Genomic DNA, 24,778 nt, shown 5'->3' with positions numbered 1-24,778 from the left:
TTTAAAATAATTTTTTTTCCCAAAGTAGAGCCAGGGTCATAAACACAAATATTTAATTTAAATTTCCTGAGAAAACCAATTTCCTGGTCCTGGTGAGAATCAGGAAATTCCTGAACTATGTCTTTAAGTTTTACCTTTGACCATGATTGAGAAACTAGGGTAAGTTCTCGCCTACCAGACACTGGCTGTTTGAGAAATGGAGCAGAAGGAGGAGGAGGAGGAGGTATATCTGGGCAAGGTACTAAAGGATAAAGAGAAGGAGGAGATAATAAAGGATAATAAAGAATAAAGAGACAGAGGAGCTGAGGGAGGAGAATAAATTTCAGCAGTCTTTAATTCAGAATTTTTTAAGACAACTTTTTATTCTCTTGTAAAGAAATAACTTTATTATAACCTCTTTAGAAGCATCCAAGTATCATTGAAAATAACTCTCCCAATTATTTTGTTTTATCTTATAGCTGGCTTTTTCTAGTTGCGCACACAATTAAATTAGTTTAGGCATTTCAAAGGTACTACATTTTGTCCATTGCAACTTAGGATTTTCTTAGGTCAAGTAAGACCATTTTTCCAAATATTGACAGGAGGTGGTGCCATAAGTATTGTACATAAATCCAGCTGGAGTTTCTAAAGATGGATTCTTTCTTAAAGAGGACTCAGTTTTAGATGGAAGATGGACCATAATTTAGATTTTCTTTTTAAGTGACCAAAGACTCAAAGAGAAAGATGGTTTTTTTTTAATTTTTTAATTTTTTAAATTTTATTTATATATTTATTTTGAGATGAAGTCTCTCTCTGTCACCCAGGCTGGAGTACAGTTGCACTATCTCAGCTCACTGCGACCTCTGCATCCCAGGTTGAAACGATTCTCCTCCCTCAGCCTCCCAAGTAGCTGGGATTACAGGTGCCTACCACCATACCTGGCTAATTTTTGTATTTTTAGCAGAGACAGGGTTTCACCATGATGGCTAGGCTGGTCTCGAACTCCACATGTTGGGCTCCACCCACCTTGGCTCCCAAAGTGCTGGGATTACAGGTGTGAGCCACCGTGCCCAGCTGGAAAAGATGTTTTGGATCTAGTATTCTGCTTAACAGGGATTACTCCTCGAGGTGTCACCCATGAGTCACTTCTACCCTCTTATGTGTTTCAGTGAAACCCAGACATTTCTGGGGGCTTAGGGCCCTGGGATACCAACCCTTCATGTGTGCCCAACAGGTTAATCAGATTTCCCCACATGTTCTTCCTTGGGGTTTCCCTGTAGGGACCTTACACAGCAGAAGCTGTGATCTGTGACACTCCTGTGTGGCCTCAGTTACCTAAGGTGCCTTTCAGGTGGGAGGAACAGTGGCTGTTATTTAGGACTGTCTCAGGTCAAGTATATCACATCCTCAGACAAAGCCTTTTATGAATTTTTGGTCACTCGAAAAGAAAATCTAAATGTCAATTTTAACCAAGCTCCAAAACCTGGCCAGTTTAAAACCTCACATTTAGCTTAAGCCACAAGCATTCACTTTCTCTTTTTAAAAAGAAACTGATTTCTATTTAACCAATTTTTTTTTGAGACAGAATCTCACTCTGTCACCCAGACTGGAGTGCAGTGGTGCAATGTCAGCTCACTGCAATCTCCACCTACTGGGTTCAAGCAATTCTCTTACCTCAGCCTCCCAAGTAGCAGGGACCACAGACATGCATCACCACGCTCAGCTAATGTTTTGTATTTTTAGTGGAGATTGGGTTTCACCATGTTGGCCAAGCTGGTCTTGAACTCCTGGCCACAAGTGATCCAACCGCCTCAGCCTCCCAAAGTGCTGGGATTACAGGTGTGAGCCACTGCACCCAGCCCCAAAGTTTGAATGAGAGAAAAGTTGCAAACTTTAGCAAGCGAAACAGGCAAAATCTTAACCTCAGGGGAAAGTAAAACTACAAACTTGCAGAAGTTTGTAACAGAATCTCTGGAGAAATAACAATAAAGTGACTACCTCAAAGCCAAAAGTTGAGCTTCAATTCTAGCTCTACTGAGTGTGGAACTGGGTTGCTTGAATGAAGTCTGAATCTCAGCCAGAACCAGGAAGATATGAAACCTGAGAGAAGTCTTACCAGAGACCCCCGCCAGCTCTGATGAGGTCAGACGAGTAAAAACCGCTCATGCTGGTACCAAACCTTCGAGTGCCAGCAAAGCAACGAGGATTGCAGGAGGCTTGCTTCAGGTCCTATCTGCAGTTGCCAAAATGTCAACTTAAAATAATCAAAAGGATCAGAGTCTAATTTAAAGAGAGTGTATTCAAATACAAAGTTTGAGGATGGCCCACTCAGAAACATCAACTGCGAAGAGATGGAGGCAGTGTTCTGAAGTAGAGAAATTAGGGTTTCATTTATAGATGCAGAGACAGAGATTTTTTTTTTTTTTTTTTTTTTTTTTTGAGACGGAGTCTCGCTGTGTCTCCCAGGCTGGAGTGCAGTGGTGTGATCTCGGCTCACTGCAAGCTCCGCCTCCCGGGTTCACGCCATTCTCCCGCCTGAGCCTCCCAAGTAGCTGAGACTACAGGCGCCCGCCACCACGCCCAGCTAGTTTTTTGTATTTTTAGTAGAGACGAGGTTTCACCATGTTAGCCAGGATGGTCTCGATCTCCTGACCTCGTGATCCGCCCGTCTCGGCCTCCCAAAGTGCTGGGATTACAGGCTTGAGCCACCGCGCCCGGCGACAGAGATGTTTTTAGCAGGATTACAACATTTTTCATATGAAGTTGGCACATACTTCCAGCAATTTGATTGATGATAGGCATTGCATCCTTTTTGGAAAGGGTACATTTAGCATTTTTAATATAATGGTTGTAACAGTCATGGGTTTTCTGTCATCTGGTTTAGGCAAAGCAGGACAACAAAGGGGAAGTTAATCTATAACAAGAGTCGTTAATTAAGAAGGCAGGAGGCTTTTGTCCCTGATATAATTTAATTCTCTCTAGTCATTGTACAGAACAAAAAAATAAGAAAGCAAGTTAATCTATAATCTGAGAAACAGAAGTTGGAACCATATGTGACTAAGATCACATTCACATTTCTCTCAAGGTTTAAAGTGGGTTTTTTTGGGTTCCAACAACTTTTAAATTATATTTATTTTCACACAAGAAAGCAGGAGGGATGGGACCGGAAACTGGCTTTCAGTGCTATTTCATTTTTAAAGAATGTGCTTGCATCAAGTAGATCACAAATGAAAACCACAACAAACCCAGAAACTCCCTTGTTCTGACAGGAGCTCTCACACATCAATCTCATCATGTGGTGACTCACCCCTGTCCCCTGCTGGGGACACAGAGTCCTTGGCGGGGACACATGGGCAGGAGCAGCTGCTCTTCACACTGGTGTGAAATCGTAGGCTTCTGGTCCTCCAGGAGAAACTGTTAAGTTTTTGCTACCAGAACTAGGATTCTAGGAGGCTTTTAGATGATTAGGAAGAGGCTGAGACTCCTGGTGGGGACTCCTGCTGGGGAGTTTCTGGACCGCAGCCCTCTTGGTGTGAAAAGAGCAGAGGACAGGGCCAGGCTAGAGGGTCTGCACTCTGGGGCTGGAATTGGGACCCAGCTCTGGGCCTCCACTCTCAGTGTCAAATGTAGGGGCAGCCCCAAGCGTTGGAAGTCGCCCTGCACCCTGGCAGCCGCCTCTTGGTCTCTGTTTCCCATGCCGTGCTCTCTGCCCCACCCTCCTAGGAAGGCCCAGAAGCTTCCAGTCAGGCCTGCAGCAAAGTCTGCTCCTGTCCCTCCAGTGAAACGCTGCCCCAGACGTCACTCGCCCACTCAGGCTGTGCTATGGGGGCAGCTGCCACACTCTGGGGTCCCCTGGTCTCCCAAGGAGTCCCCGCCCTCACAGAGTGTTGGTCAGCTCTTCTAGCTTTGAGGAATTGCAGTATACCTAAGGAAATGGGTAGGCCAGAGTTGCAGCCAGGTGTCGGGGCTCAGGGTTCTGAATGGACAGTGAGGCCTCGAGGACCAGGTAGTTCTTTCAGACTCAGGCTGGCTTGGGGGACCCAGACAGAGCAAACAACCAGGCCTGCAAGGGCCAGGGACTTGGTGCAGGCAAAGCCTAGGAAGGAACAGCTCATAAGACCCCCAGGCAGTTCTTGGGGAGACCCAGAGGACTCCATCCCTCCCCGTCGCTGCCTAATCATAGCTCTGAACACCCCTCATCTTCTTCACTGCTCTTAACTTTTTCTGTGCCAGGAACCCCTTTAGAGTCCAGTGCAGCATATGGAGTCCTTTTCAGAGGTGCTCTTATTTTACTGTATTTTAACATCTTTTTATTGAGACAAGATCTTGTTCCGTCACCCAGGCTGAGTGCAGTGGCATGATCACAATTCACTGTAGCCTCAACCTCTCGGCTACACCCAGACAATTTTCTGTAGAGATGGGGTCTCACTATGTTGCCCAGGTTGGTCTCAAACTCCTGCCCTCAAGTGATCTTCTCACCTCAGCCTCTGAAAGTGCTGGAATTGCAGGCGTGAGCCGCTGTACCCAACCCCAGGAGTGCTTTTTTTTTTTTTTTTAACTAGAGTCTTGCTCTGTTGCCCAGGCTGGGGTGCAATGGCACAATCTCAGCTCACTGCAACCTCTGCCTCCCAGGTTCCAGCGATTCTCCTGCCTCAGCCTCCCCGGTAGCTGGGATTATAGGTATGCGCTACCATGCCTGGCTAATTTTTGTATTTTTAGTAGAGACAGGGTTTTGCCATGTTGGCTAGGCTGGTTTTGCACTCCTGACCTTAGGTGATCTGCCCACCTTGTCCTCCCAAGTTGCTGAGATTACAAGACTGAGCCACTGGGCTGGGCCTAGGAGTGCTTTTAATGTGTAAGACAAAATACATAGGATTGCAAAGTAAGCCAGTGACGTTAAACTGTTGTTACCAAAATATTAAACAATAAACTTGTAATCAGGTAAACTATGTGCTTCTTCATTTAATGAACCAACCACAGAATCTGGTGGCAGGTCTATGCAGGACTGTGATTTTGAGGTAGTGATGAACAAAACCAATATGGCAAGTTATCTGCAACAACTCTGCTGTCATATAGAAGAAGTGATGATTCCCATTGGTCACAAAGTCCCAGGAAGACTACTGCAGAGGTTTTGCCCTTGTTCGTAATGGAGGGAAAACCTACATTTCAGCTAGAGGTTACTGCCCTGAATTCTACCCACAGACACCAGGCCTCCTGGCCCCTCCTACCTCATAGCTTCAGCTCCTGTGCCTGTCTGCCCTGGGCACCAGGTGCCTGGATCCTTCATCACCACTGCTTCTCCACACTCTTCAGAGGTTTAGGTCCTGGCAGAGGCCTGAATCCAGCTTGGGCCCCCAGGCTGCAGGTCATAGAAGAGGGGAGAGTTTGCTCCCTGGCCCAGTCAGAAAATAACAGCAACATCCAGAGCAGAGATGAAGCTGGGAGCCAGGGGAGCTGGAGCAAATGAGGTAGGGGAGAGGGAAACACATTAGATCCATGTAGGTATGTGGCTGAAGGCTGGCTGTGACTTTGTGTTACACAGCATTTAAAAAAATCCCAGTGTTTAGGCTATACCACAGGCCAACTAAATCGGAGTCTCTGGGGGTAGGCTATCATTAATAATCCAGGTGGCATAACATTTTAAATTCCCAGGTAATCATCTTGGGGATGTGCTGTACAAACATGGAAGCCCCACGGGCACCAAGATGTTGCCTCTCCTGCTTCAGCAGCCCCTGTAAGATTGGAGCCTGGATTCTGGGTGAGGCATAAGCTGAGTACTCTGCATGCCTTCTTATGAGGCCACTCGGAAGCCCTGAGAGGCAGGTGTTAGTATCTCCATTCTATGGGTGAGGAAACTGAATCTCAGAGCTGTGTGGTTCCTTGTCACTTCCCAGTTCCCTGTAGCAAATATTGGCAAGGCTGGGATGCCCGCCAAGGTTGACCTGATCGTGTTGGGCCTGATGGGAGATGGAATTTACACTGTTTTTACAGCTTGGGGAGTTTGCCTGCAATGCTGACATGTCTACAGTCACAAATTCGAATGCAGGATTTTCTTTATTTTCTTTCTTTCTTTCTTTCTTTCTTTCTTTCTTTCTTTCTTTCTTTCTTCTTCCTTTCTTTCTTCCTTTCTTTCTTCCTTTCTTTCCTTTCCTTTCTTTCCTTTCTTCCTTTCTTTCTTTTTCTTTCTCACTCTGTCACCCAGGCTGGAGTGCAGTGACTTGATCTTGGCTCACTGCAACCTCTGCCCAAGTTCAAGTGATTATCTGGCCTCGGCCTCCCAAGTAGCTGGGACTAGAGGTGCCCACTACCACACCCGGCTGATTTTTATATTTTTAGTAGAGACAGGGTTTTTCCATGTTGGTCAGGCTGGTCTCGAATTCCTGACCTCAGGCAATCCACTCGCCTCAGCCTCCCAAAGTGCTGGGATTACAGGTGTGAACCACCGCATCTGGCCCGAAGGCAGGGTTTTCATTCAGACTCTTGCAGTGCCACTCATGCACTGCTGAAATCAGCGAGGGGTTGCAGGGCAGTCACAGAACAGACCCAGAGACACATCTCTATGCCAGAATAGGTCTTCACTAAGAACATCTCTGATGTTTCCTGTAGATTTCCATCCTGCTTCATTTGTCTTTTACACCTCTCCTCTCTGCAAGGTCAGAAACTGCCCTGGGCTGTCATAAATCAAAGTGGGTGACTCTCTCCCTCAGACAAATGCCCCACTTTGTAGGGAATGACTCAGACACTTGATTGTGATCAGCTATAATATTTTGAGGAAGAAAAGTGCTGTTCCAACAAGTTACCAAAAGGACAGAAAGGTATATAATCCATGGGTCTCTGTTCCTCTCTCTGTGTACCCCAATTAGAGTGCTCCGTGTGCAAACAAGGAAATGTCAAAGGTGCTAAGGAATTTCTTTGGCGCGATCTCAGCTCACTGCAAGCTCTGCCTCCCAGGTTCATGCCATTCTCCTGCCTCAGCCTCCCGAGTAGCTGGGACTACAGGTGCCCGCCACCATACCCGGCTAATTTTTTGTATTTTTAGTAGAGACGGGGTTTCACCATGTGAGCCAGGATGGTCTTGATCTCCTGATCTCGTGATCTGCCCACCTCGGCCTCCCAAAGTGCTGGGATTACAGGCATGAGCCACCACGCCCAGCCGAGTTTCTGTGTTTCTAACTCCTCCCCTCAAGCCATAGGGAAGAAGGTCCCATCCTGAAAGGGTTTGCCAGCTTCCAGAGGAGGGAGGGAGGCCCCAGGTGAGCTGCTGGCCAGATGCCTACAGGACTGTGCTTGCTAAGACATTTAATATTCCCCTGGCAACAGCTCCTGCGTGTTTCCTAGTAGTCTCTGAATAACCAGATAGCCTCTTCCAGTCCCGGGATAAGGAAACCGATCCCCAGAAGTGGACAGGATGGGCATGGCATGGGAGGGGCATAGCAGTATTGCTTGCTGGGCTGGGCTGGGCTGGAGGGCAGGGAGCCCCGTCTCCTCTCTGGACAGCCGGTACTGTGGCCAGAAATACAGAAACGCAGGGGCCAGGAGCCTCCAGGGCTCCTAGCTTTTCTTTCAGCTCTTCTTGCAAGGGCTTTCAGAAAATATGTACGGGAGACAGGAATAATGGGGCCCATAAGCCCATAAGTAAAGTCAGTATCCATCAGGGGTTGTGGGCAGTGGCCAGGACGGCTGGTTCATTCCAGTCCCCCAGAGCGTGGTTATGCGTCTGCCGAGGGCCTGCTGCTGAGTCGTTTCTAAATAGCACACTTCCTGTTCCTGCTGCCCCGGCCTGGCCCTCGACCCTCTGTGCAGCCCCAGGGCAGCTCTCGGGCCTCCTGCTCTTGTGGCCCTGCTACTCCCCTGAGGATGAGGGGCTAGAAAGCTTTTCCCACCTCCAACCATGCCAGCGAGGTGTGAAGAGCAGGCAGCAGTCAGTGCGGAGCTGTGGGCCGGGGCTAAGTGTACTACTGCGCACGCTCTCAGTCCTCTGCATCTCCCTGGAGCGATGAGGGGCAGAGCAGAGGTGATGGGCCATAGACTCCTAGGCCAGGCTGAGCAGAAGGGTGGCTTAGGCTGATCCAGAGGCTGGCCAGGGAGCGAGCCACCAAATGCTGCCCACCCAAGAGCTCCTGTGGGTTACATGGGAGGGCTAACCTGCAGGCCATGGGTTGGGGACACACCATCTACTGGCTACGGCGGCGGGTGGGGGTGGGTGGAAGGAAGGACATCACGTCTGTAGTGACAGCTGTTGTGTGCTCCATCACCCTTGCCCTGCTCTGCTCTCTGTTGCAGGAACCACATCTCCCCAGTTTCCTTCCCAGGTTTGTGGGTAGGCCTGACCATGGCGGGGCTCCTGCGGAAGATGGGAGGCCAGAGTTGGCGGTGAGGGCCCCACACCCCTGCTCTGCTCACCACGCACCTCTCTAACAGCCAGCCGTGCCTCCTTGTGAGCGCCCTGCCTTGGTGGCACCCAGCTGGAGAGCCCCAGCCCCTGGAATCACAGCAGCCCCTTCCTCCTGTGGTCCTTCCAGCCTCGGCCACAGCAGTGCGCTCCACTGGCGCTCATCTCTGGGGTGCCTCAGTGTCCCTTCAGATCGGCTCTTCCACCACCTGTTACCAACCCCTGAAGTCCTCCCAAGCGTCTATACCAGCACCTCTCCCATTTAATGTGAGGCCATCCTCGTGCATCCACACCTGATCACAGGTCTGGGAAGTCTGCGCTTCTTTTTTTTTTTTTTTGAGACGGAGTCTCGCTCTGCCGCCCAGGCTGGAGTGCAATGGCCGGATCTCAGCTCACTGCAAGCTCCGCCTCCCGGGTTCACGCCATTCTCCTGCCTCAGCCTCCCAAGTAGCTGGGACTACAGGCACCCGCCACCATACCCGGCTAGTTTTTTGTATTTTTTAGTAGAGACGGGGTTTCACCGTGTTAGCCAGGATGGTCTCGATCTCCTGACCTCGTGATCCGCCCGTCTCGGCCTCCCAAAGTGCTGGGATTACAGGCTTGAGCCACCGCGCCCGGCCAAGTCTGCGCTTCTAACAAGCTGCAGGAGGGGTGCACATCAGCAGCCAGTCCTCCAGCCACACTTTGAGAAGCAAGGACCAGGGAGATTCTGGGTTTCCTGATACTATGTGTCAGGTGCTCTGCTAGGCAGTGGGTCTCAAAGATGAACAAAACCAACCTGTCTGCATTCCAAGGAGGGAGACAGACACGGTCAGACCACGATCACTGCAAATGACACTATCACCATCCGTGGATGCTCTGAGGGATGGACAGGAGGAGGTGAACAGCTGGGCCCTTGGCAGTCTTGGGGAGGTGGTATTTGAGCTGAGACCCAGAGTAGGGGACAGGGGAAGGTTTCAGGAGCAGTGTGTGAGCAGAGGCTGGGTGACCAGAGGAGCTGTGTGCCTTCAGTGATCTGAGAGGAGGCCAACCTGGTCTCCAGCCACGGAGCTAGGCAGGTTCAGTGGCTCCTCCTCTCTCAGCAAGAGAAGATTCACCTGAACTCAGCTTCCCAAGGGATCAGGCCTCCTCCTCCTGCAAGGCCTAATCCAGCTTTCAGCAAGGTCTCCAGGTGCTGGCAGTTGGAGCTCTCAGACACCTCCCCAATCAGCTGGCAGTCACACCCAGACTGCCCGGCACCTGAGCTCGGCTGCTCGTCCCGCAAACAAGGCTACTCTGGAGCATGCATGGAAAAGGGGCAAGAGCAAGGGCAGGTCCCTGGGGACACTGAGCCCCATGCAGTGACAGCAGCCTGGCCTATGCACGCACAGAGGAAATGACGTGCCTCTTGCTGCTGAGCCTTGGTGTTATGTGCTTCCCCCTAAAGCCCACTTCTTATCCCCACATACCAGGTGATGTAGTACCTCCCTCCACCCGCCTTGCCACATTTGGGCTCTGTCTCTGTCTTAAGAGCTATGGAAGCCACCAAAGGGTTAAGTGTAGGATTATCTGGAATTTGTGTTTCCACCTGCCTTTAAGGCTGCATCAGGAAGCAAGGGCTGGAAGGGAGGAACCAGAACAAAGGGGGCCACAGAAGGGGAAATGTCACTATCAGTGCAGGGGTCCCTGGGACCATCGGCAACCTTGGCACCAAGCACTGAGGTCAGCCTGCCCCTGGGAATGGCACCAGGGGAGGAGGAGATGCCCAGGATGGTCTCCAAGGGAGTGGGAGACCAGCCAGAGTGGGGACTGGGAAGACTCTGAGGACCCCTTCCACACCTGTTCCTGCGTTGAGATTCTTGGATGGCACAGGCCCCTGAGACCATCAATGATCCCAGGTCTCAAGAGGCTGGGCCCCACCCTGAGCCAAGCCTGCAGAGGAGGAGAAGTGCTGAGGGAAGGTGAGCACAGCCAGGCACCCAGGAAGACAGGAGCCACCTGGTCGGAGGGGGGTGATGGAAGGCCAGGGTTTCCACAGGTCAGACCACAGCTTCCAGCCAGGACAGCTTGGGCAGCAGTAGTCGTAGGAGACACCTGGAGGCTGAGGCTGCCCACACGGCCCTCCTGGCTCCATTGGATGGCAGGCTCCAGGCAGACGAGCTGCCAGGTTGGTGTGGGGTGCCAAGGTTGGGAGCATGAGAGCGATGGGGGGCCTCCCCAGTGGGACAGAAGCACAGGAGTGAGGGGATTGGGCCCTGAGGAGATCTCAGTGTCACCCGCAAGGGCTGCAGTGTGCAGGCCATGGAGAAAGGACATTGTCAGGTGAGATGTTGGCTTCCAAAGGCCCCAGGCGGGGGGCTCCGATTCCTCCGACCTTTCCCTGAGGTGCTCCTTTGAGGTCTGTGGCACCCTGGGTATGGCATGTGGATTCCCGCCTCTTGTGTCCACCTGACAAGCACTTCTCCCCTGGACTCCCGTGCCTGCTCCATCACTTGCACCTTGTCTTAATTAGCAGGTTAGAGAGTGGGGTCCATATTGAATGGGACGTTGTGTTGACTCAGAATTGCTCCCAGCTGCGAGGAATTGTTAAACCCCTACATTAAAATGCAAACAGCTGGCATTGAGCCTAGGGACAGAAAGCAAAGCCAGCCCTTCAGCCTCACAGGGTGGCCTCTGTGAGCCAAAGCCCTGAAGTGGAAGAGCCTCAGGAGGAGGGCAGTGTGAGCCATGGGCTGGCAGCTGCAGGAAGTGCAGCTCCGCTCCCAGTGAGGATGCTCCCACTTCTGCTTAAACCTGGGGCTCTGGGAGAACTATAAAGACTGGGGGAACTTCTGGAAGAGGAGTGGTATCTCTGTCCACTCCAGGGCTCCACCACTCCCAGCACTGTGCCAGGACATGGCCTCCGCATAGGATGACCGCTGCCTGGTCGGGCTCCCCTAAACACAGCCTCTGTGGCAGGCCTAGCCTGAGCGGCCCTCCCTGGCAGCCGTGTATTCAGCTTCCCTTCTCTCCAGCTCCTGCTGCCTCCTCTAAGACAGGGCAAGGGGCAGGCCCGGGGTCCCCTCCACTTCTGACATCCAGTCAACTTGAATCAGGCCTGCAGGCCTGGGTGAGTTCCTGGGACTCTTCCAAAAATTAAAAAATCTTTATACTTTAAAAATTTCTGCCGGGCCCGGTGGCTCACGCCTGTAATCCCAGCACTTTGGGAAGCCAAGGTGGGCAGATCACCTGAGGTCAGGAATTCGACCTGGCCAACATGGTGAAACCCTGTCTCTACTAAAAATACAAATATTAGCTGGGTGTGGTGGCAGGTGCCTGTAATCCCAGCTACTCGGGAAGCTGAAGCAGGATAATCGCTTGAACCTGGGAGGCGGAGGTTGCAGTGAGCCGAGATGGCACCATTGCCCTCCAGGCTGGGTGAGAGAGCAACACTCTGTCTCAATAAATAAATAAATCAAATTTAAAAATAAAACTTTCTTATCCAAAACAAGCAAAAGCCACCTCATGATCTGATCTCACCGTAATGCTACATCCTCTTACTGTCTCCATCTGTGAAGGGGTGACCAGCCTTGGTTCTGTGCAGGGTGGCTGTGAAAACGCCATGGCTCATGGGGGCCAAACATAGCGGTAGGGCCCACTGTGGAAAGGGTGAGGCTGAGCTGCACAGCCTCAGCTGCCCACAAACAGCTCTGGGGGCTCTTGGGGTAGCTGAGGCTGTTCTTGATGAGCTCAGGGAAGAAACACAACAGAGACTGGTGAAAGGAGAGGACAGAGCCTTCTGCCCAATGTCCAGGAGCCTGAGCCCAGGAATCTCCCTTGAAACACACTCTCACACACAGTCACACACCCTTACACACACACACACACATTCACGACACCATCCCAGAAATCTCCCTTGAAAAACACACACACACTCACATACACATTCACCGCATGATCCCAGAAGTCTCCTTTGAAACACACTCTTTCACACGCATACACACACACACAGTCATACCACCATCATCCAGAAATCTCCCTTGAAACACACTCACACTCACATTCACGCCACCATCATCCCAGAAGTCTCCCTTGAAACACGCGCACACACACACACACACATTCACACCACCATCATCAGACCTTCGTAGATAGACACCCAGGGACCTTGGTCGGAGTGAGCTGGAGGCATGGAGCGACTGAGCATGTGCAGCTCCCGCACCACTATATAAAGATGAGGATGAACTCTGTGGCTTTGAGTCACCATAACTGTGACACTCACTCCTTTGCGCTTCACCAGACACAGAGCAACCGCCAGCCCCAAGAGCAGCTCCAGGCTGGATCTGCGCCAGACACAGGAGAAAGCAGCGGGCAGGCTGAGCAGGGGTGCTGAGGATGGAGGAAAGCTGGGAGGCTGAGCACAGCTGAAGTCCTGAGCTCCCTGTGCCGTTGACTTCTCTGTGGGCTCGAGCAAGGACCATCCCAACTCAGGATGAACCCTCCTTCAGGACCAAGAGTCCCGCCGAGCCCAACCCAGGAGCCCAGCTGCATGGCCACCGCAGCCCCACCCAGCAGGTGGGACAGCTCCCAGAGCAGCATCTCCAGCCTGGGCCAGCTTCCGTCCGTCAGTCCCACGGTAAGCCTGGGCCAGCATGTGCATGCACAGAGACTTCCCTATCCCCTTCCTGGTCCCCTCCTGGCCACACGCAGGGGCTTTGAGCGGGAGATAGAAAAGGTCTGAACTCTGCTGTGGGGCCTTGAGCCATTACTGGACCTCCCTGAGCCCGCCCCCGATAAACAGGCTGATAGAGGAAGTGCAGGCAATGTCCTTCCTAATGGAGAGCATTCAAGGAATAGAAAGGCCAGCCCTGAGGACAAGGGGCTGGAATGGGCAGACCTGTCCTTGGCTGCACTCATTCCTTTTAGAGGTTGCTTGGATGCCCCATGGAGCCCTTCAGAGAGGAGGGCACACCCTGGGCCTCTGGATCTGCCCAGCCCACAGTGAAGCCTTGGGTACCTTCTGCCACCTCCATCATCCTAGCCCAGGCCCAGGGCCATATTCCATCAACACCACTGCTAGCTGGGGAGGGCTGAGGGCACCCTCAGGACCTGGGGATGCTGGCCCAGGTGCTGGACAGGATGGGAAGGTTCCGGTAGCTATAGGGGCCACTGGGGTAGGACAGAGACCAAGCTACCCTCTCTACCCCAGAAAGGGGTTAGGGTGGGAGGAGTGTTTAAATCCCTTTGTCCTGACTTGATATGGTCATGACCTCCCTTCAGTGACCCTGCAGGCCTAAGCTTTCTTTCTAAAGGGAATTCCCTTCATTCTCATGCCAGGCATCAAGGTCAGCTGTACCCAGTTACGCTAAGGGGCAATGCAACTTCTCCTCTAAGGCTCAGTAGGGGGACAGGACTCCTGAGAGGGGCTCCACCCAACTCACAACCCCAGCGTCTAGAGGCCTCAAACACTGTCTTGGGCCCTTGGGCTGAAGTCCATACTGCAGGCAGGGATGCACCCAGGAGTTGGCTCTGCCTTCTCCCTAAGGAAAGATAAGGTGACCCAGGCCATGTCCCTGCTTGCCAGGTACGTATCTGTCTGTCCTACCAGCCTCTAGCAGGTGATCTGAGCTCACTCCTAGAAGGCCCCTGTGCCATGGTCTAGGAGCTTGGGCTCGACTCTGGAAAGGACCTGCACTTCCATTCTTCTTGGCCACTTGCGAGCTATGTGTGCAAGTGGCTTTGCCACTCTGAGCCTATTTTCCTGCCCTGTTGAGAATCCTAACTCTTCCTTCTCAGGACTATTTGAAGGTGACAAGGGATAATGTGATTCTCTCGTTTCTCTGTCTCTCCGCAGGCAGCTGGGACTTGGGCTGCTGCCTGGGTCCCCTTCCCCACGGTTGATGTTCCAGACCATGCCCACTATACTCTGGGCACAGTGATCTTGCTGGTGGGACTCACGGGGATGCTGGGCAACCTGACGGTCATCTATACTTTCTGCAGGTGCCTGGTTGGTGGTGCTGGGCCCAGGGCACTGAGGGTGGCAGCCATGCAGACAGGAAGAACATGCGGGCAGGAATGTTGGCTCTAACTCTGGCCAGGGCAGTGTTGAGCCTAGGCAGGGAGGGCAAGGCCATGCCTTCGATGATCTCAGGACCAGACCTTCCTCAAGGTCACGGAAAGAGCCAAAAATGGTCCAGGGAGGCCTGACTGACTGGCACTAATTGAGACCCAGGTGCATCCTCTGTGGAGGGTGTGTGTGCCCAGAATATGTGGGTCTCTGACCATTCTGCCCTGCTCTCAGCACACCTCTGCCATCACCTGACCCAGAGAGCATCCTCCCCCTGCCTTGAAGAGCCACTCTAGGCCGGGTGTGGTGGCTCCCACCTATAATCCCAGCACTTTGGGAGGCCAAGGTGAGCAGATCACCTGAGGTCAGGAGTTCGAGACTAGCCTGGCCAATGTGGTAAAACCCCATCTCTACTAAAAATACAAAAATTAGCCAGGCATGGTGGTGTGGGCCTGTAATCCCAGCTGCTCAGGAGGTTGAGGCAGGAGAATCACTTAAACCCAGAAGGCAGAGGTTGCAGTGAACCGAGATCATGCCACTGCACTCCAGCCTGGGCAACAGAACAAGACTCCACCCCTACCCCCCAAAAAAGAGCATTCCTGGGGACCAGGATCCTCAAGTCCCTCAAACACCCCTGACACCCACCCCCAGGGTCCCTCTCCATCTGCCCCCTTGCTTGGCTCAGTGACTGAGACAGGCAGATGGAGAAGGAGACCCAGGCTCCAGGGCCACACAGCCCTCTGGCTCTCCCACCTGCTAGCTAAGGGACTGGGCACCTAATTTCTCCTCCTTGAGCCCACTTTTCTTACCTGCAAAACGGAGCTGTGCTTCATGGAGTCACTGTGATGATGCAGTAAGTTCCTGGATGTGCATTGCCCCACAAATGAGCCACTTACTAAGTGCTGTGCACCAGAGCAAGTCACTTCATGAGTGGGGGCATCTTGTCTGGAAAATGGGGACAATGAGGCCTCCCTCAGGGTGGATGCAAAGATGGATGATGACAGGAGCTGAGGCTGGTGAAAGTGCCTGGCCCGGCCGTGGTGCACAGCCATCAGCTCCTCTGCCCTTTGCCATCCCCAAGGGTGAGGACTACAGAGACAGTGTGCAGGGCAGGGCCCAGGCAGGATGTGACACTGGAGGGAGGGTGGAAGGGGGACCTGAGGAGGAGGGAGGCGTGAGAAGCCATGGGAAAGCACAGTCAGGGTACGCAGGAGGAGGAGCCTGGGGAGAAACCTCTAGGGAGATCTTGGCCTGGAGGGACTCAAGGAAACCAGTGAATTGGCCAAGGAGATGGTGTGAGTAGTGCAGAGGAATTTAGAGGGCGAGAAGAGGAAAGGGACATGACCCAAGAACCGGCCTGCACTGGGCCACGCTTCAGATTTTGGAGAGAAACTGCCCCCTGCTTCACTCTGAGGGAGCTGTCTTGGGGTCCTCACTCAGCCCACACTGCTGGGTTCAACAGCTGCTCGGCTGGTCCCTGCTAGACAGTGGGATAGCTCTGTGGCCTGGCAGCTCATGCCTGTCTGCATGCCCATGTGTGTGTGCATGTGTGAGTGTGTGGCACATGTGTGCACATGCGTACTTGAGGGGTACGGGAAGCTCCCCGTAGCTCTGGAGGTGTCAGGAAGTGCCTCCTAACAGCTTCTGATCCTTCCAGGAGCAGAGGCCTCCGGACACCTGCCAACATGTTCATTATCAACCTCGCCATCAGCGACTTCCTCATGTCCTTCACCCAGGCCCCTGTCTTCTTCGCCAGCAGCCTCTATAAGCACTGGCTCTTTGGGGAGACAGGTAGATACTGGGGCTCCCTTTTGCTCGAGGGAGGAGGAGGGTTTTGACCTGGGGATGCCCACAATGGTGGGTGGCCCAAAGGAGGTGATTTGCTGCGCCTGGGCAGAGAGTGGGTAGCTGCCCTCAGTCCTGTGAGTAAGCAAGAATGGAAGATGCAGTGTTGGTCCTGAGGCCTCTGCCAGCCTTAGCCAGATGTGGCAGGTGGAGGGGGTGGAGTGTGCTCAGGCCTGCTCTTCCTGTGAGGCGAGGGCCAGAGCAGAGTCCACCCCATCCCCAGACCCTCCTCCCCAGGACTCAGAGCAGGGGCTGTACCCACAGGCTGCGAGTTCTATGCCTTCTGTGGGGCTCTCTTTGGCATCTCCTCCATGATCACCCTGACGGCCATCGCCCTGGACCGCTACCTGGTAATCACACGCCCGCTGGCCACCATTGGTGTGGCGTCCAAGAGGCGCGCGGCATTTGTCCTGCTGGGCGTTTGGCTCTATGCCCTGGCCTGGAGTCTGCCACCCTTCTTTGGCTGGAGTAAGTGGGATGCTGGAACTGGAAGTGGGGCAGATGGGCTGGGAGGGGCACATTCAAGGGGAAGTAGGTGGACTTGGGTCAGCCAGCTGATGGGGGCAGGGGTGCCCAGGAACTACCTGAGCCTCAGGTCAGATGGACATTCAGGGGATGTGACCGGCAGCAAGGGAAACTGACACTGCCCCATCAGGGGCCAAAGGACCTCCTGGGCAGCTGATCCCAAAATACAGAGGCTTTCTGGGTGGGGCAAAGTGACAGGTACTTCTCATGCTGAGTCAGACTAGGCAGGGGGCTGGGGTGTGAGGCCTCTGCAGGTGGAAGGGTGGAGAGCAAGGTAGTAGCCCTCCTGGGGCAAGACTAGGCCTCTGGCTGAAGCCCTGGCAAGCACCATCTTGTAGTTATGGTGAGCTTTCTGCTCAAATCTAGCAGGAATGGAAGGCAGTGGGCTTTTCAGGCCATCCCAATTCCCTCCAGCTTCCTCACTGCACTGGACAGGGCCAGGTCAGGGGCCAGGGCTGTGTATGGGGACCCGAATGCCACATACAAAGCTCCTGCCAGATAAGGAGCCCTGGTCAGTGCCACCACAAAGCCTGAGCACCTGCCCTGGCTCCCAGGTGCCTATGTGCCCGAGGGGTTGCTGACATCCTGCTCCTGGGACTACATGAGCTTCACACCGGCTGTGCGTGCCTACACCATGCTTCTCTGCTGCTTCGTGTTCTTCCTCCCTCTGCTTATCATCATCTACTGCTACATCTTCATCTTCAGGGCCATCCGGGAGACAGGACAGTAAGAGCCGAGCATGGAGGGGGGCTACAGGAGGGGGGCCGGCCCCTCTGCCAGGTGGCCTCTGCCCCACCACTCACACCTGCACCAGCCTACCAGAGCATGCCCGGCGGCTGAAGGCAGGCTGAGCACGTGCTTACGGGGCAGCGATGTCTAGGGTGAGCCTCAGGAGACAAGGGCTTCCAGGGAGGGCTTTTAGGCATGGCCATGGGAGCAGAGAAGGCACACCGAATCAAGGGGGAGTGGGGGGCAGCTAAGACCCTCGTGTCACAGAAAACTTTCTGGAAGTCACAGCTGCCTGCACTGCTGGAAGGAATGACACTCTCCCAAGTGCCCTCCAAAGATAGTCCAGGGAGGCTCCCCCAGCAGCCGTGACCCTGGTGCTCGCTGCCACCCGACTAGGGTCAGACCTGGACTATGCGTCCTTCCTAGGGCTCTCCAGACCTTCGGGGCCTGCAAGGGCAGTGGCGAGTCCCTGTGGCAGCGGCAGCGGCTGCAGAGCGAGTGCAAGATGGCCAAGATCATGCTGCTGGTCATCCTCCTCTTCGTGCTCTCCTGGGCTCCCTATTCTGCTGTGGCCCTGGTGGCCTTTGCTGGGTAAGCAGTGGTAAAGAGTTGGGGAAGAGGCTGAAGGGGTAGGGGTGGGAGCAAGAAGCCTGGGCAGCTTCTTCCTCCCAGCCCAACCCCGGCCAGCCATCCTTGCACCCTAAGACCAGCCTCACAGCTTATTCTCTCCCTGGGTAAGGTGCCCAGCCCCGGGGTGGGTGGGAGGCCACCTAGTTCCTGGAAGCACCAGGGCACATGCAGAGGAGCTCTGCGCCCCACAAAGCTTTGGGCGGACGGCCTGCTAGCCCCCTTTGGAACACACAGTTCCTCTTGAGGTCTCCTCTCTCTCCGCTTGGGCTGTGGTCACATGACCAGAGGTGCTGCCCATCTCCAGGAATGGGTCCCTGAGAGCTGCCCTTCTAGCCCTTTGTGGCTAGAGTCTGGGGATTGTGACATCTGCAGCGGCACGGATGCAGGCTCACCTTCAGAAGTGTTTTTGAGAAGTGAGGGCTATTTAACCTTGGAAGTACTTAGATAGAAGACCTTCTTGTGGAGGAATGGCCTGGTCCCCCCAGGCCCTTACTGTGGGGTTTCTCTACAATAGCCAGGGCAAGAATGGGCATCACGGTTGGGGTTGGGTATGAGAAGAGCTAGGCAGAGGGTCCGAGGGCCAGAGTCAATGGGGGGAAGTGGGGCATCGCCAGCAGCACAGGCTCCAAGGGACAGTGGACCTGGGAACCTCCACCCCAAATTCGGCACATCTTCCTTCCAGAGCCACACACTCAACCACCCACTGCTCCCTCCTTCTCACTCAGATCAGAATTCTCCTGGCATAGGCTGAGCATTGTGGCTCATGCCTGTAATCCTAGCACTTTGGGAGGCCAAGGCAAGGGATTACCTGAGGTCAGGAGTTCGAGATTAGCCTGGCCAACATGGTGAAACCCCATCTCTACTAAAAATACAAAAATTATCCAGGTGTGATGATGGGAGCCTGTAGGCTCAGCTACTCAGGAGGCTGAGGCAAAAGAATTGCTTGAACTCAGGAAGCAGAGGTTGTAGTGAGCTGAGATCACGCCACTGCAACTCCAGCCTGGGCGATAGAGCAAAAAGAAAAAAAAGAAAAAATTATCCCGGCACTGCCAATTCCTCCCTGTGGGGCTGACTTAGTGGTGCTGGTTTGGGCCGGATTAGGATTTGGGCTTTGGCAGGGCCTGGCCCAGAAGAGAAGGTGCGTCAGGAGGGCCAGCTAGCTTGGGGACCACACCTTCTCTGTCCTAGGTACGCACATGTCCTGACACCCTACATGAGCTCGGTGCCAGCCGTCATCGCCAAGGCCTCTGCAATCCACAACCCCATCATTTACGCCATCACCCACCCCAAGTACAGGTGTGGCTCTTTTCCAGAACCCCAACCTTGGCCTCCGAGGGCCTGGCCGGCAGATGGGGGCAGAGGCCACCACCTTTCCTGTCTCTTGTATGTGTGTTGGATGGGGGCCACCAGCAGCTGGGAGCGGCTACTGACACTGAGTGGGGTCTGGAGTTGGTGTGCCTCCCTCCCCGACCCCAGCTTCCCAGGGGGCACGGTGTGGAGGGAGGTCAGGGCTCCCTGGGCAGTATCCGATCCTAACTATGGGACCTTTCAGACCTGGGGTGTAGGGCAGCCAGGACAGCCCTGTGAATTTAAGCCCCTCCCCCACTGCCCTCCCTGATAGTGTCATCCTGAAGAGACCACAGCAGGGAGAGCTCAGCTCTGCTCCCAGGGCCTGGCAGGGGCCTGGAGTGGCTCTGGGCCAGTATGCGTGCTGATAGCAACCCGGCAAGGCCGCTTCTCCCTCAGTGCTTCCTTTTGCCTGGTGGTGTCCGTCACTCACCGCCTTCCCAAGGCCAGTGGCAGGCCTGAACCCGTCCAGCACAGAGGCTGCTCAGGAGTGTCCCTGGTCTCCATTACCAAAGATGTGGCTTGAGCCAACCACTTGGGGGCTGGAATTGATATCCCCAGGCTCTCCCTGCATGCCTACCACCCAAAATCTCTCTGTTCCTCCCACCAGCCCTGTGAGCCTGTCAATCTCCCCATCCAGCATCTGTCTTTCTGTCCTCATCACCTGCCATAGTTTCCAGGGTTGGCCTCCCCATTTCCCCAGAGGCTCTCGGTCACCACACATTAGGCCTGTACCACCCTGTGCATCCATCCCCTCCCCTGCCTCTGTCTGCCCATCCCCTGGCCCTAATCAGATGTGCGGTCCCTGCAGGGTGGCAATTGCCCAGCACCTGCCCTGCCTGGGGGTGCTGCTGGGTGTATCACGCCGGCACAGTCACCCCTACCCCAGCTACCGCTCCACCCACCGCTCCACGCTGATCAGCCATACCTCCAACCTCAGCTGGATCTCTGGACGGAGGCGCCAGGAGTCCCTGGGCTCAGAGAGTGAGGTGGTAAGGACGCTGGGCCTTCGCCAGCTTGCACCTGGCCATCCCTTCCTTAGGCAGCCCTGGGGTTCTGGGGGAAACATGGGCCCTGGTGGGGCTACCTCTGAGACACAGGGACTCTCAGGACGCTGGCACCCTGATAGGAAGAGACCATCGCAACACCCCCATGGAGTTCATAATCCTCCCTGATAGGCGGGGGCACTAGGGCCAGAGAGGGGATGGTTTGGGGGTTCCCAAGAGCAGGGCCAGGATTGAACACAGGTCTTCCAACTCCAGGCCATCTCCTTTTCCACACTGACACTCTCCCTAGAGCCGCAGCCTGAAGAGATCAGCACATCTGGCCCTAGATAGGGCTCCGGAGAGTCAAGGCCGGAGTTAGCTTGGAGCTCCTTGCTCCTCAGCATTAAGCCCCCTCCTCCTGGGAGCCTTGAAGAGCTCACAGGATTGTCATGGGCCCTGGAGATGGGAGATGTGACTTTGAGCCTCAGCTTACCACGTGCTCACTGTGGGAGCCTGGGCAGGTCACTTACCCCCTCTGAGGCTCCACATCCTCCTCTGAAAGGGAAAACAGGCATCTCACATCAGCGCTGGCCAGGTGTGCCCAGGGTGGGTGTCAACCCTCCTCAGGGCCAGGTGTGCCCAGGGATGGGTGTCAGCCCTCCTTGGTGCCTGCAGTTCTGCTGCCCCTAGATGCCCCCAGGAAAGCTCTGTGCACCACCGGCTCCTATTCCAGCCACACTTGGGCTCCTCCTTAATTCTACCTACAGCGCCCTCTATGGGCCTCAGCAAGAGCTGCCGCCGACTGACCAGCCAGCGATCTCCTCCCACTGCCTGCATCTTCAGGTGTCTTGGTTAAGGGACTGAGAGAGGAGCTCTCAGGGGTCCCTCCTGTAAACCACTGTAGTCACCAAGGAGAAATCTAATCTGTTAATGGAGGCCTAGACCCTCGTGAAGACCACCCATGTATTCAAAAATATAAATAGCCACTTTCTTAGGGAGGTCTGCAGGTGTGCAGATGGGGAGCAAACCTGCACACACACACACACACACACACACACACACACACACACACACACACACCCTAGCATAGGCACGCACAATTTACGAGGTTTATTTAGTGACCAGCAACCATGCAAATGGTGTCAGGGGCCTCCTGCAATGAATACCTGTTGGGAGGATGGAGGAGGACCTGGTGGGGTAAGGGCAGGAGCAAAGCTACGGACTGTCCCTCTCACCTCACAGTCACTTTCTCACCTCCCCCAGGGCTGGACACACATGGAGGCAGCAGCTGTGTGGGGAGCCGCCCAGCAAGCGAATGGGCGGTCCCTCTACGGTCAGGGTCTGGAGGACTTGGAAGCCAAGGCGCCCCCCAGACCCCAGGGACAGGAAGCAGAGACTCCAGGGAAGGTGACTGGGCCCGGTACCTGCCAATCCGTAAAGGGGTGGGGATTAGGGGTCAATAGCCCAGGGAGAGGCCAAGAAAGGGAGACTTGTTCTCTTGGGCAGGGGCAATGCCCTCCAGGAATCACCTGCTCCCAGCACCTCTCAGCTTTTCCTTGTCTGCCTGGGGGTCTCTATGACTCTGAGATGCTCTGAGCAAGGCTTGCATGTGGTCTGCGTGTGTGTATGTGTGTGTGATCATGCAACTCTGACTCTGCACGGTGCTGTTGGTTGTGCTGTGCCATGATAAGTGTACATGTGTGTGTTGATAAGACTAGGAGGTCTGCAGCCGGCAGAACATAGCTCGAGCATGTGTGTGGCCATGTGCCCAGCACATGCTCTGTCACTGTAACACCCAGTGACACGTGACAGAGCATGCCCCAATGTGTCTGCTTTAAGCTGTGCATATGAGTGAGTGTGGGTGGTGTGTGCCTCTCTGTGTGACTGCAAGGTTGGACATACCTGCGGAGGAAGGGGCTGCAAGCTGTGGATGTGCTCACCATGAATGCCCTGAGATCAGGATGTCACCCAGAATACTTGTGGCTATTAAAAGAAGGCCAGCTGTCGGCCCCAAGTGCCTATGGAACGGAATGTCGATGGCGATTAGAGAAGGCCATATTCTAGAACACTGGAAATGTCGTGTGCACAGGCTCCCAAGCAGCCCTTCACCCCAGCTGACAGCTCCCCATCTGCCCCTCCTGTCACACCCACACAACACCCCCAGCTCGGCTCCTGGGCTCTCTGGCTTCCCTAGCTAGTCCAAGGCCAAAGGCACATTCCTGCCTTCCTTCCTTCCTGAGTGCTGTGTCCCTGTGCATCCAAGAACGAAAGTCCTGGGCTGTACCTGCAGTTGGGTAGCCTCAGCCTCTCTCAGCATTCCCCCTGGGGGCACCGCCCCCTGTCCTGGAGCCCAGGCACTGTGCATGCCATAAATGCCAGGACAAAGTCCTGGCAGTGACCCCCAGGCTGGCCAGGCACTGATGAAAGACACAGTGCCTGTCTTGGAGGGATAGGCTGGGGTGGGGTGCTGGGGAGCCATCAACAATCACCACACACATGTGATAAGCGCTGCCAACGAGGTGTGAGCACGCAGGGTACTGAAAGCAGAGGCAAGTCCCTGAGGCTCCCCAGGAAGGTAGAGGTGAAGCAGGGATCTGCAGGCAGCAGGGATGGGGAGTGGGGGTAGCACTGATCTGTCCAGGATGAGGATACAGCCTGTGTGACTGTGCAAACACAGGGGCACAGGGGAGGGAGCTCAGTATGTCCTGGAACAGGATGTCTCTCTGTGACCCTGAGAGCAGCCAGAGGGACCCTGGGGATTGGCAGTGGGGGACATAGGACAAGGGAAGACGGGCCGGAGGTGGTAGGAGCAGTGGGAAGGCAAGGCCCCATCAGGGACTGGCTTAGGTGTCTCCAGACCTGACCTAGGGACAGGAAGCCCTGGGAGGGGGTTGGTCAGCTTTGCAGGGTGAAGACTAGAGGAAGGAAGCACTGCAGGGCAGGCAACGAGTGACCCATTTAAGGGCAGCAGGAGCCGGGGTGATGCCAGAGTCTCCACATGTGGAGGAGAGGAGAGGAGAGGAGAGGATTGGGTAGTGGGGGTGAGGATGAGTTCAGTTGTGACCCCGGGAGTCAAGAGCCCAGGGAGCATCCCAGGAGATGCTCTGCAGGCAGTGTTAGGCGTTACTGGCTCCTACTCTGGGATGTGGACTCTGGGAAGGCCCATCCCTGACCCAGCACACAACCTGGCCCTTCCTTGCAACCTCCCCGCTGCTCGGTGACCCAGCATGTGGCGGGTCATCGGGAGACTGCTCCCAGTGAACTGCTCCTCAGCTAAACAGATGCGTGCTGTTTGTTTGCAGACCAAGGGGCTGCTCCCCTGCAAGGACTCCAGGATGTAGGACACCCACTGGCTCTCCCTTTCTTCTGGGACACATCCAGCACCCCTATGTCTCCCTCATGTACACAGACCCAGGATTACGCTGTGAGCCTGCAGGCTTTGGAAGTGGCCCTGTCACCCGTGCTGCACAGGATTCGCAGCCCTAGCCGCATGTCCCCTCTCCACACCTCAAAACTCCTGCCCCACAACGTCCTCCACACCCACTTTCCAGCTCAGCAGCCGCATCCCAGGCCCAGCCTGAGGGGTGTGTGCCCAGGCTCTCCCGCTTCCCGAGTTGTCTGCCTCTCCTCAAATGCTGTGTGCTGCAATTGTCCAGGCGATGACAATGGTGATGGCTCCAGAGAACACACCAGCTATTTATGAGCCTCTGTCCGCAGGCTGGGCCTGTCACTGGCATAGGAAGGCCAGCTCCGCATCTCCCACTGCCAACAGCTGAAGCTGAGCACAGACCTCCCTTTGCACACTGGAACGGTTACTCACCTCTGGCTTCTTCCCCCAGCGCACCGTTCCACTGTGGCCCACATTCTTGTGCACACGGGCATTTGCAGGCACGCTCTCGCATAGTTACCTATTTGAATGCACACCAAGCACATGCGTGCACACTCTGCATCTGTAATTCATTTCATGTAATGGAATGAATAATTTCATGTAAGCTCCTCCCAGGGCTGTGTGGATCTGACAGGGTACAGGAAAATAAAAAGTGGAGAAGGTGTCATCAGACAAAATATGGTCTCTACCTATTGGTGCTATTATGGGAGAGAACCAGGGCCTGGCCTCTGATGCCTCCAGCAACTTCACTTCCTCTCCTCCTTCTGTCCCCACTCTTGGGACTCTCACTCTGAGGCCCACCTCAAACTGCAGGGAGCACAGCAGAGAAGGGACAAAGGCCAGGCTGGCCTCCGTCCCCACTCACTCCCCAGTGAGCCACTGAGCTCCGCCCAGCCCATGGGTACCAGCTGCTCTCTGACTGGCTTCACATC

General features: G+C 54.5%; 1 protein-coding gene across 1 annotated transcript; it reads left to right on the top strand.

Annotated features, from left to right (window-relative positions):
• The first annotated feature begins 12,586 nt into the window (after window positions 1-12,586).
• Window positions 12,587-24,523, top strand: OPN4 (opsin 4). The gene is made up of 10 exons (XM_005565254.4): window positions 12,587-12,965; window positions 14,184-14,329; window positions 16,054-16,187; window positions 16,506-16,709; window positions 17,321-17,492; window positions 17,922-18,086; window positions 19,314-19,421; window positions 20,284-20,464; window positions 21,722-21,865; window positions 23,761-24,523. Exons 1-10 carry the CDS (start codon window positions 12,822-12,824, stop codon window positions 23,797-23,799), a joined length of 1,437 nt encoding a protein of 478 aa, XP_005565311.3. The 5' UTR covers window positions 12,587-12,821; the 3' UTR covers window positions 23,800-24,523.
• Window positions 24,524-24,778: the final 255 nt, after the last annotated feature.

Source organism: Macaca fascicularis, chromosome 9 (assembly GCF_037993035.2).
Source record: "Macaca fascicularis isolate 582-1 chromosome 9, T2T-MFA8v1.1".
Classification (NCBI taxonomy): Eukaryota; Metazoa; Chordata; class Mammalia; order Primates; family Cercopithecidae; genus Macaca; species Macaca fascicularis.
This window is presented reverse-complemented; position numbering and strand designations above follow the sequence as displayed.